This window comes from Sitophilus oryzae, unplaced genomic scaffold (genome assembly GCF_002938485.1).
Source record: "Sitophilus oryzae breed Bouriz unplaced genomic scaffold, Soryzae_2.0 scaffold_227_pilon_pilon, whole genome shotgun sequence".
NCBI lineage: Eukaryota > Metazoa > Arthropoda > Insecta > Coleoptera > Curculionidae > Sitophilus > Sitophilus oryzae.
Genome location: NW_022146782.1, coordinates 2,037,151 through 2,050,405, shown reverse-complemented (window position 1 = coordinate 2,050,405; position 13,255 = coordinate 2,037,151). Strand labels below are relative to the sequence as shown.

Genomic DNA, 13,255 nt, shown 5'->3' with positions numbered 1-13,255 from the left:
CTCTTGTGTCAAAATTAGATGATTAAATTTTCGCAATTTTTACACCACTTATGACCTGGGCGGTTGGTCTTTTACTCCCGCTTATGGCCATTAAAGAAAAAGTTTTAAAGGGGGATGTTTTGTGGAGTCCTCTTTCCGTTGATCATGCATGAATACATGGATAGCATTATACTTCTTCCCAGGGGCGCATATACGGGAGGGGTAATGGGGGTAATTACCCCTCCCAGAAAGAAATTAATTTATTTTAATTATTTCTTTCGAAAATCGACAACTATGAAACTATGAACCCTTCCCGGACACAAACGGTACACTGTGAGACAGGAAATTGTAGAGAGAAACAAGCCCTATAACATAGGATACAACATTTTAATGAATAGTGCTTTCCATAAAATCAATAAAATGAAAAATATACGAAATATTATACATGTACTTATTTCTTTCGAAAATCGACAACTTATGAACCCTTCCCGAACACAAACTGTACACTGTGAGACAGGAAATTGTAGAGAGAAACAAGCCCTATAACATAGGATACAACATTTTAATGAACAGTGCTTTCCATAAAATCAATAAAATGAAAAATATACGAAATATTATACATGTACTGATTTCTTTCGAAAATCGACAACTATGAAATTATGAACTCTTCCCGGACACAAAGGGTACATTGTGAAACAGGAAATTGTAGAGAGAAACAAGCCCTATAACATAGGATACAACATTTTAATAAACAGTTCTTTCCATAAAACCAATAAAATGAAAAATATACGAAATAATATACATGTACTGATTTCTTTCCAAAATCGACAACTATGAAACTATGAACTCTTCCCGAACACAAAGGGTATATTGTGAAACAGGAAATTGTAGAGAGAAACAAGCCCTATAACATAGGATACAACATTTTAATAAACAGTTCTTTCCATAAAATCAATAAAATGAAAAATATACGAAATAATATACATGTACTGATTTCTTTCGAAAATCGACAACTATGAAACTATGATCCCTTCCCGGATACAAACGGTACATTGTGAGACAGGAAATTGTAGAGAGAAACAAGCCCTATAACATAGGATACAACATTTTAATGAACAGTTCTTTCCATAAAATCAATAAAATGAAAATATACGAAATAATATACATGTACTGATTTCTTTCGAAAACCGACAACTATGGAACTATGAACCCTTCTCGGACACAAACGGTACATTGTGAAACAGGAAATTGTAGAGAGAAACAAGCCCTATAACATAGGATACAACATTTTAATGAACAGTTCTTTCCATAAAATCAATAAAATGAAAAATATACGAAATAATATACATGTACTGATTTCTTTCCAAAATCGACAACTATGAAACTATGAACTCTTCCCGGACACAAAGGGTACATTGTGAAACAGGAAATTGAAGAAAGAAACAAGCCCTATACAGGGGCGCATATACGGGAGGGGTATTGGAAGTAATACCCCTCCCAGAAAGAAATGAATTAATAAGATGAAATTTGATATAAAATAAAATTGTTACAAAAAAGTTAATAATACAAATTAAAACAGAATATCCAAACCATTCCAAGTAGATTTTTTCCACAGTTACAATACCTTCCAACAAAAATTTAGTACTTTTTTGAATATTCATACTACCCCTCCCAGACTCAATCTCTAGATGTGCCACTGCTTCTTCCTTAACCTTTTTATTCAAAGGTTTAAACGTATCTTGAAACGTCAATAATGACAAAAAATATATTATTTATAATTTTATACGACGTCGTTTTAGTCTCTAATTCGTGAATTAAAATAAAATCAGATTCCTTCATTAGTCTTCATCAAAATGAATCAAAATCAAAATGAAGATACAATATTCTACAAATTTTTTATATTTACCAGCTTCGTCGACAATTTTAAACGCTTCCAAAGCAATTTTCAAGAGATTTCTAATAAGCTGTGTGATTCCCAGAGCTTCTTCGTTACTCTCTTCGCTATCCATATTTATCTTCAAAAAGAACAGCTCCAATAAAGCAAATCCTACTATTCCTTTACCATAGTCCTTATTATCATTCAGATCGTCCAAAACCCTAACGATATTGTCTTTTAAGAACGATTTGAACGCATTGTAGGTACAATACCGTAAAACTGGAACGAAAATGTTCTCCAAAAGTTGTTTTTTCTTGTCGAAATCTGTTTGGTTTGTCACAAGTTCGAGAGTGCTTTGTAGTATGGTCTCCTGGGAGTCTTCGCTGTTGTTGGACATGAAAGTTTTAAGTAGAGTCGTTAGATCTGAGGTGCGAGTACCGTGTAGTTCGATCAGGGATTTATAAATGGTGACGTTTCTTGTGCGGGGAAGTACAGACATCATTTTTTCGGCTAAGAGACTATTATCGAATTGGGATTCTTCAGCGGCTGCTGATATCTGTACTAAAAGGTTTCTGAAAATGTGAAATATAATTAATAAACATACAGGGTGTCCCAATATCCCTAATTTTTTAGAATTAAAATGAGTTCATTGGACAAAACTCAATAGTAAACAAAAGTGTTTCGTTTGTCCGCTACAGGGCATCAAACTTAAGAAAAGAACCGTTATTCCGATTTGAATGGCATTTTAATGAATTGATTTGACATGATTAACTTTCACAAAAATCAAGAAATATTACGGGAAGACTAAAACTACCCCCACCCTTACATACATTTTAGTATGGTAATTGCAAAACATTTTCCAAATAAACTTTTAGTCAAAGTGATTATGCTTGACCCATGATAGAAAGAAAACAAGGTATGATTTTGCGCAGGTTGGTCACTACGTCACAGGTGATAAACGGCACCACTGGACCATGATACAAAGAATACAAGGTATGATATTGCGCAGGTTGGTCGCTACGTCACAGGTGATAAACGGCACTATTGGTCGGCAAGCTCTGCGCGCCAATTTCAAATTGTCAAACAGATTGTGTCATCTGTGAAATTTGATTGTGTCAAAATATGAAAATAATTTTTCAAATGTCAAGCTCGATGTCAAAACATACCTTTTGGGGTTATGTCCTAATTCTTCCCTATTTTAGGTCTTTTTTTTATTAGTGGCAATTGAACAATATGGATATTTTTTGTATGGCGTATGACGTCACAGGTGGTATGCGCAAACTTAACGAAATTGGAGCCGCTATCGATCATACCTTGTTTTCTTTGTACCATGCCACTGGACGGCACGCTCCGCGCGCCAATTTCAAATTGTCAAACAGATGACACATAATAAATGTGTCATAACTTTTCAAATGTCAAGCTCGATGATTTAATATTACTTTTGGGGTTATATCCTATTTCTTCCCTAGTTGATCTAGGTCTTTTTTTATTAGTGGCAATTGAACAATATGGATATTTTTTTGTATGGCATATGACGTCACAGGTGGTATGCGCAAACTGAACGAAATTGGAGCCGTTATCGATCATACCTTGTTTTCTTTGTACCATGATCTTGACCGGTACAACGCTGCCCACTTTTACATATTTTCTTTCAATCAACATATTTTAAGGAAGAAAAATAAATTTATTATAAATACATAAACAGTTATTTACAAAACTCACCACCTTAAGGGATATTCCTACCGTTTTCCCGTTCAAAATATTCTAATAACGTTGCGATGTTTTTTTGCAACGGCTATTAAACTATTTTGTACCACTTAGCACTAAAAGAGATTTTAAAAAGAATAATGTAGACAATTCTCTGAAATGGGACATGCATATCGAAGCTTTGTCGAAAAAATTGAGCTCTGTCTGTTTTGCATTAAGATCTGTTTCTAAGGAGCTTAACTTGTCAGTGGCTAGAACTGTTTATTATGCCCTTTTTAGTCGCACCTCAGGTATGCCCTTCCATTCTGGGGTACGTGTTGTGCGACTCAATTTGACCGCATTTTCAAGCTCCAGAAGAGAGCTGTTCGATATTCACTGGGACTAAACAGCAGAACTCATTGCCGGGACTTTTTTAAAAAATTAAAAATATTGACTCTTCCTTCCTTATTTATATTTGAATCCGTTTGCCTAATACGTAAGCATGTATCAGCTTCTCAAGAAAGGCCATCTCACACTTATCCACTCAGGAACGCGGAGCAAGATCTTTATCTACCTAACCCACGCTCAGAGTTAGTTAAAAGTTTAATATTATACAACTCGAAAAAAATGCACAATTACCAGCCATTTGAAATCAAATCCATAACATCATGTTCTTCATTTCGCAAAGCATTGAACTCTTATTTACTAGACAAAGCTTTCTACGCCGTAAATGAATTATATTTTGATAATCGAATTTGATCTTGTAAACACTGGTCTAATGTTTGCTATTGCTATATTTACTAATGACGTCGAAATAAATTTATTTAGAGGTCATTGATATTTACTATAAACTAACTTTCCCTTACTTAACTTACTAACTTAACTTACTTAGCCTTCGATTACGTAACTAAAAGTTAAATTGATATCGGTTTATATAGTCTGTAAAACGAATAACTTTGAATTTGACAGTTCCCGCGGGCTTTTATAGTGTTAATTTTATTAGGTTAGCAACTTGCGGCCATGCTGACGTAATGCCGTCTCTAATAGAACAGCCTCGGAGCGAGATTTATGACGTCACGCTAGTTAGATACTACAGATTAATAAATATGTTTAGAATACATGGAAAACATAATTATTCCTCGTATTTTTTAGTTTGTATTTTAAAAATGATATAGTTTACATGAAATATACATAATATACAGTTAATAAATACAATATATATACCTATTTATAGTAATAAATACTTTAGCAGATAAAACTATGAACCATACAAATGCAGCAAATGTTTTACAATATGGCTGAAATCGTACTCTATAGTCAATGTACATAGTTTTGTGTTAAGAATAATAATTTAAAAAAATATGTGTTTTTGACAAGTTTATATTAGTTTATTAATTGCAGTAAACATTATAATATATAAATAAATTGTACATCACTATTAGTAGATATTGAATGTTTTTTGTTAAATTAGATCGATTTTCGAACCCCAAAATTTAAAATATATTTTGCATTTTACCCATTATCTTATGTACCACCTATTCATTATTTGTATATTGTAAAACATTTGCTGCATTTGTGCGGTTCATAGTTTTATTTGCCAAAGTATGTATTACTATAAATATGTATATATTATATTGTATTTATTAACTGTATATTATGTATATTTTAAGTAAACTATATCATTTTAAAAATACAAACCAAAAATACGAGAAATAATTATGTTTCCATGTATTCTCCAACATATTTATTAATCCATAGTATCTAACTAGCGTGACATCATAAATCTTGCTCCGAGGCTGTTCTATTAGAGACGGCATTGGTCTAATATTTTGAAATGTCAAAAGCTGATGACATTTTACTTTTGTCAATTATGACATTTCGTGTTGATTTTTGCAAAAAAGAGGAAGAACTGTCACTTGTTTTATTATTTTCCTTTTCTATTTCACGAAAGTAAAAAGAGTTACCTATCTGATTCATTCAGGCACTCAATTTAAAGAATATCAGTAACTTTTTTGATAGAGGGATTTTATATTTGCCCTGTTGGTAAAAAATAACGGTCAAAATTCAAAGTTATTCATTTTATAGACTATACATGTGCTCTTATTGAGGACCCGCCACTGTATAGGGTGTTCAAAAAAGTTTGCAACAAATAAGATTTTTTTAATTATTGATCTATTATTGATTTAAACACTTACCTTGTTTTTTCAACATCTGCATTCACCTCGGCGACAATATAAAATATATTCAAGTATAAACTTAGCTTATTAAATTGACTAAGTACCTCTTGATCTCTACCAACCAAATTGAGAGTCCATTTTATTACGTCACTATCCCCTTTGAGCTTTGTTCCGAAAACATCATACAAAGTTTTAACAAAATCCAGTCCTATAACGACGAAAAAAAAAGAAAAAATTTAGTAGTCTTAATTTTATGACAAAAAATACCGGCATCGATGCTGTTCTCTTCAAAATATATCTGGAAAAAAATCCATTTATCCAAAATCAGGCTGAAGACATCATTGATCACTCTTTCATAACCAATTCTGGATTTCTTTAAACTGGATATCAAAAACGTCGTTATACGAACCACGTATTCGAAGTTTTCGTAATTCTCCAGAAACAAAGCGAAATTTTGAAAAATGTATTTAACAACGACATCCTGAAATTTCTGCAGGAGATATATTCCAAATATTTGTCCTTCTTCAGCCTCCGATTCTAGATCGGTATAACTGACTGTATATCCTTGAAATATGTGTTTTAAGAAAGCTTTAAACTCTCCGTTGTTGCTCAGAGCAAAATCTAGTAATAGTGAGCAAAATTCCAGAGCGGTATCGCTTAATTTTCCAATGAAAATCACATTATTTTCCCTCCTGTCATAAAAGTTTTTCATTAATTTGTCAACAATACCTTCGGAAAAAGCTTCGCTGTTAAAATAGTTATTGATTTGACTTTCTTTAATCATTAATAAACCTAAAAAATTAATAGTTATTTTTTATACAAGACGATAATGCAATTTTATCGTCGTGTATAAAACAATATTTTTTTCCATAGCGAGTTACGTTTTAAAAAATATTCAGAAATTATTATTTCAAGGAATTTATTACGAGTAGAAAAAATATTGTGCTGGGTCGGCGTTGGTTTCTATGTAATTTGACAAATAAATAAAGCTGTCTTTTTAGTTGTCAGTTTTGAGCATAGACCTTTGAATAAGAAGACTAAGGAAGGAGCATAATGCTATCCATGTATTCATGCATGGTGGGCGGAAAAGGCACCATAAAAGCTCTCTAGGGTGGGGATCCTTGACAGTTCTGTTTGACGATTCATTTGACACATTTGAATTTCATTTGAAATTTTGTGGATTTGTCAGTCTTTACGGAGCTTATTTTATGTTATTTATTATTTATTCTACTACTGATAGTTGTATAAAGGTAGTAAATCTAGATGGAAATTGTGGCAGAACTTAAATTAACAGTGACACTATCGCGATTTATCGAAAAAGACTCTAAAATAGTTGGTTGTGTAGCGTGCGGTAGATCTCGGCAAAAATTGAGTGAAATAATGAAACAACTTTTCGCTAGTAAGTGACTATATAATATACACACGTGTAGTAAACCGATCATTTATGAAATTCACTTAAATTAACTAAATTATTTATTTTTCTTGCATTTTAGCTTTTATTTATTACTTGTCAAAGATTAGATGTCAAAGAATTTAGATACGTTAATTTGACTTACCTGCTTCAGTAGCGTATCGGATGTTTGTGTTAATAAATACTTATTATAACTTATCTATTTTTATTAGAATTATATTTTTTTATAACAATTTTAATAACTACCAACATTTATTCACAACGTAAAATAAAACAACAAATTATTGAGTCTACCCCACGTCTACCCTACATCAAAGTTTTACATTTTTTAAATAAAATTAGAACGACACTGATAAACCGGAATTTAAGTCGGCCATATTTGAGGCCCATCGCGGTGTACCTAAGATTTTTGATATGCTCCTTCCTTAGTCTTCTTATTCAAAGGCATAGACAAACAAATAAAAAGAGACTGACAAATCTCATGGTAAAGAGCGGGACCGCGTTCACGTAGCGCAACTCAGAATAACAATTTTGAAACCAATTAGCAGGACCACGGCGGGACGTACGTCTTTATTGCTATCTTTCTTTATTATGTGTGCTTTATATGATAAAGAAAGAGATAGGTATAAAAGGTATCGTAAGACATTATCGCACACTCTGGCTGGCGGGAAGTTTAAATTAGCCATTATTAGTAGTATTCTTTCATTCTGAAACTGAAAATTTTCACTTAAACTGATTTATATTCCCTATACCACGTAAAGGGAACGTGGTGTAGGGAATAAATCAGTTTAAGTGAAAATTTGCAGTTTCTTTCAGAACGAAAGAATACTACTATTATAAGGGAAATTACAAAAAAAGGAAAAATTGTACTGTTTTATAAACATATTTATTTCTACATAAAAATAAATAAACTTTTTATAATATAATAACAAAAAATAACAGTGTTTATTCCACCCACCTACCAATTTTAAATGCAGAAGAACTAACTGACTGTTGCAGGAAACGATCGGCCAATTTTTTAAAGGGCATTAAAAATCTCATTTTCGAAAAAACTGCCTAAGTGCAATAACAAAGTGAATATCCAAGCAAAGAAGACTTTACGAGAATCATGATCCTGAACCATTTTCAAGTCCAGTTTTAATCCTAAAACAAAAGTAAAATAGGTATATTAATAAAGTTTCTGGTTAGTATAAACCAGCTATAAACTACCTACCCAAAAATGAAAAAAAATAATTGTATTAATTTGTTATGTTAAGAGAAGTTCGAAATATTTTTGACACTACTACTTCTACTTTTTTCTTAATAAGATGATAAATAAAACTACTTACTTTTATTTTACCGGGTGTCTTTAACATATCTATCAGAGAAAGGGGGTACCAATACATATAAAAAATAGATGATACTGGCTCCTGCAGCAAATAAAATAACAAATAGTATAACCTAAAATTATAAGTAACATAATATAAATACCTATATGGAACAAAGGAATTTGTTCCCTATCCATATTCATAAGTCAAAAAAATGGAGAGTTGAGAAAAAAAGGTAAATCACCAAAAGAAAAATTAACAAACATGACGAATTGTCATGATGTTGTCATCTTGGTTGTCATGATGACGAAAACGAAAGGCGATTGTTCTAATTTCTATTTAGAAAATTACGTTTTATATGGCTGCTTCTTACTCTCTTGTTAAATTAGAACGAGATAGTGGGCCCAATAGACGCAATGCGCAGATCCAAAGACATAAATAGAACGAAATTTTGCGTTCTGAGTTGCGCTACGGGAACGTTGTCCCTCTCTTTGCCATTTAATTTGCCAGTCTCTTTTTATTTGTTTGTCTATCGTTTTGAGTCAATATTTTTTAATTCTCTTTCGTGTCGATTGCTGATTGAATTGGAGCCAGAAATGGCTCAAAACAAAATAAGTAAATTACCAACAGATATTCAGGCTGAGGTGACAAACGCCATATCCAAACTACTTCCATTTAAATCCCGAATAACTTATAAAAAAGGAATACACAAATTTTCAAAAATGGAAGCAATTAAAAAACGTGAGAGAAGAAATAAAGTTTTTAACCTATATCCTCCCTGTTAAAGTATCATTTAATCTACCCTTGGGTTAAAGTAACAGTTGCTATGGAAAAAATGATTATTTTAGTGATAAAGATCTTCTTTTCACAGAATATTTTACCTGTTACAATACCCCTTTGCATCCGAGAAATATTTCTGTTGATATCAATCTCGGAACTGAAATTTTCGCTAACATAATCCTTTAAAACTTCAACCAAGTCTTTGACTTTCTTGTTAGCCAATTTCCTAGATATACTATTCAAGAGAATATTCAAATCCTCGGAATAATTCAATCCTATACCGTTATCTTCAAAACCCAACTTGAGAGGATTAAAAAGGAAGTTTAAGATCAAATTCCAGAAACTGTTGATCCAAAAATTTTCGCTTTTGCTGGTTAAGTCGGTATCGTCAGCTATGGCTCTTGCTAATTTTAAAATTGTCAAAGAACAAGCGTATTTTAGAGACAAAAAGTGTTGCTTATTCTCGATGGTGTAATAGGGTGTTGTCTCGTGCTTCTTATAAACGATTTCCAATACTAAAAATTTCAATACATTTCAAAAAATTATATACCGGGTGCGTTTCAAAAGTGGCTTATCCCGATAACTTTTTTTTGAGATAAAAAAAAGAAATTTCGAATATTAGAATATGACATAAATTAGGATTGATTGACGTATTCAATTGTTTTCGGTCACTTCCTGTTTCACCGGAAATGACTACATTTTTTGGTTTTTAAATGACATCCTCGGTATTTTTTATTTTATTTGATAGAAAATGACACTCTGAATAGAATGACATATCATATGTCAACTTTTGACATTTTCGTATATGGTTTATTTGAAATTATAACATGCGGTTCATAACGACAATTTGGCTTGATCTTTTAAATGGCCAGGACAAGACAAAAGTCAATCAAATTTATTTTTCCAAGGCCCCTTGATTAAAAATTAATGATTTTACCAAAGCACTCTAGATTGAAATTTAAAATACAATTTTTTTAAGCAAAAATTTTAAAAGTATATATATTATATGTCATTCTACTCAGAGTGACATTTTCTAACGAATAAAATAAAAAAATACCGAGGGTGCCATTTAAAAATCAAAAGTTATAGTCATTTCCGGTGAAACAGGAAGTGACCGAAAACAATTGAATACGTCAATCAATCCTAATTTATGTCATATACTAAAATACCAAATCTAATTTTTTTATCTAAAAATAAAAAAGTTATAGGGGTGTAAAATAGACTTTCGAGACGCACCCGGTATACCGGACAAGAAAAAAATTGTTGCAAAAATCATGGCCAGGAAAATTATCTGGTGAAATTTTGTATGGCGCCTGGGGTAGGAAAAAATAAATTTTACAGTTTACTAGTTTGTTTGGTTGCCATTCTGGTCACTTCATCTGCGTGGTCTGTATTTTAATGCATGCGACAGAGATAAATATAAATGACAGGTTGACAGACAGAGAGACAAAATAAAAAGGCCGGCATACAGTGTTGCCGGTTTTTAAGTTTGTATGAAAATGTGTGTATAAAAAAAAACTACTTTAAAAACTGAAAAGAAGATAGTATATCTAAGCTAAATATAATCTATTACAGCTGTAGTAAAATGAGTAACTAATTGTGAAAAATAAAGTTCCAACCCTAGATGCAACATTTTTCGTAAACGCCTACTTGTTCGGTTTGAAATTCTGATGCAAAATCCGGCAATATCGCATAGAAGAAATGCATCAACCCAACTTTTATCTCTTTTTAATGCACTTGATTTTTCATTAAGCTGTCTACATCACTGACTTACACGTTAAAATCCATACTACGCTTTTATGATAACCCCATCGGTATACCGATGGGGTATACCGATATTTACGAGTTATCGCCGATTTCTTTTTAAATATTTCTCCTTTCTTATGGCCCTGTATTTACTTATGAGCACCAGTCAAGGTAAAAGATAACTGTCAAATGAAGTTGTCATTTCAGAAATTTATCTATTTAGTGCTTTATTATTATTATTAAAAACTCATACCTACCTCGAAAATATTAGCCATGAATTACACTACCGAAGAAAAAGTATTGATGATTAAATGGTATTATCAAGGAAATAGTGATCAAAAGGTGTCGGACATGTTTGCTGCTCGTATCCGAATAGGCCGATACATGGAAAATCTACAATCGCAAGGAATATCCAGAGATTTGAGACCAAAGGTACCCTAATAAATAATTGCAGATGTGAAGCAAGGCAGGAACAAAGAGAAGATGCAAGAAATGATACCGACTTGGAAGTTTTATTGTGCGTGGAAGAGAACGATGGAAAGATCAGCACAAGGAAACTTGAGGATGAAACAGGAATAGATCACACTACAGCGTTTCGAATTTTGAAATGACATAAATACTATTCCTTCAAATATGAAAAGCACCAAGAGCTACGAGATGGGGACGAAATACGGCGACAGGCGTTTTGTTTTGATATGATGGAAAGAGCAAACACGGGTAGGGAATTTTTAAAAAAACATATGTTTCACTGACGAATGCACGTTTACCTTAAATAATGAACCCAATGTTCAAAATTATAGATATCGGAACCAAGAAAACCAACACAGGTTTGTCGAAACAAAGACGCAATATCCACAGAAAGTAAATGTTTGGGCAGGGATATTCGGACACAATATTATCGGGCCATTATTTCTTACGCGAAATTTAAATGCAGAATATTATTTGGAACTACTCGAAAATCATATTTTACCTGCTTTACATGATGCCGCTAGGGAAAATCAGGAAGTTTGGTACCTAATGGATGGCTGCCCGGCACATAGTACCCTGGCTGTTTAAATCATACAGTAAATTGGCCAGCAAGGATATTTCGCCAATCTCCTGATATTTCGCCAAATGATTTTTCTCTGGGGCCATTTAAAAGACAGGATATACAAGGATAAAAAATACCCAAATCTAAACGAGTTAAAAAATGCTATTTCTGCCGAATGCAATAGAATTTCAGTTTACCAACTAGCGAATGTAAGAAGAGAATTTTATGATCGCCTGGGTTATTGTCTAGCAGTCGATGGAGGAATATTTGAACATATTAAATCCTAAAGTTCTAACAATTTAATAGTACCTAAATTAATAAGTTATTGAATATTGTAATAATACTATAATTAACCTTGTAATTAATTACTTTATTTTACTTTAATTCATATTAATTTGTATTTATAAATACATCTTTAAGATTTCCGATGTAGGAATGAGTTTTCAATAATAATAAAGCACTAATATGGCACTAAATAGGTAAATTTCTAAATTGACAACTTCATTTGACAGTTATCTTTTATCTTGACTGGTGCTCATAAGTAAATACAGGGCCATAAGAAAGGAGAAATATTTAAAAAGAAATCGGCGATAACTCGTAAACGAGCTAATCAAAAATATCTAAAGTTATTCTTTTGAATGTGGGTTTTAGTGCTCTTCAATAAACCTACATAGAATTATTCTCTAAAATAATTGGGGAAGTCAATAATTGACCCCATTAAAATTTACATGGGATTTCCTATGTCCTGTCCGACGATGCAACACCCGGTATAAAAAATATACAGTGTAGTATTTTTTAAGTTTTCAATGACAGTTTTATTGATAAACAACAATCAAATGACGATTTGTTCAACAATTTAGATATCACCCTGTAAAACCTACCTTTATCAATTGAATTAATCATAATATGATTCAAAAAGAATTTTGTAGCGCTGAAGAAAACATTTTTGTCATCCTCTAAACTAACTGAATATAGAGAATTTTTTATAAGGAAAGTATAGCCGTCTAGTAAGCACCAATATCCCTGCAACCATTTTAGAAGAACTGTGCTATCTTCGCCGACATTTATGTTATGCAATGTCGGATACTTTGTCAAGTGTTGTTCATATAGTGTTACGGCGTTTGGGAAGTGTTCCTGAACAAAATCAGCAGAGTGTTGATCGGTGCTGCACAGTGGTACGAAATGCGTAAATAGTTCCATTGAAATTTCACTAATAATAAAAAAAAACGATTAAAAAACATTTTTAAAAGTATATACATTATA

The 13,255-nt window shown here is 32.1% G+C and overlaps 1 protein-coding gene across 1 annotated transcript in view; it reads right to left on the bottom strand.

Annotated features, from left to right (window-relative positions):
* Positions 1 to 13,255, bottom strand: part of LOC115884364 (DNA-dependent protein kinase catalytic subunit-like) — an 83,225-nt gene that overhangs the window by 40,639 nt on the left and 29,331 nt on the right. Inside the window, exons 16-20 of the mRNA XM_030902923.1 lie at positions 12,874 to 13,202; positions 9,318 to 9,731; positions 5,986 to 6,510; positions 5,737 to 5,926; positions 1,886 to 2,427 (exon numbers count right to left, since the gene is read on the bottom strand). Coding sequence (XP_030758783.1) covers positions 1,886 to 2,427; positions 5,737 to 5,926; positions 5,986 to 6,510; positions 9,318 to 9,731; positions 12,874 to 13,202 — 2,000 coding nt within the window. The remainder of the gene's footprint in view (positions 1 to 1,885; positions 2,428 to 5,736; positions 5,927 to 5,985; positions 6,511 to 9,317; positions 9,732 to 12,873; positions 13,203 to 13,255) is intronic.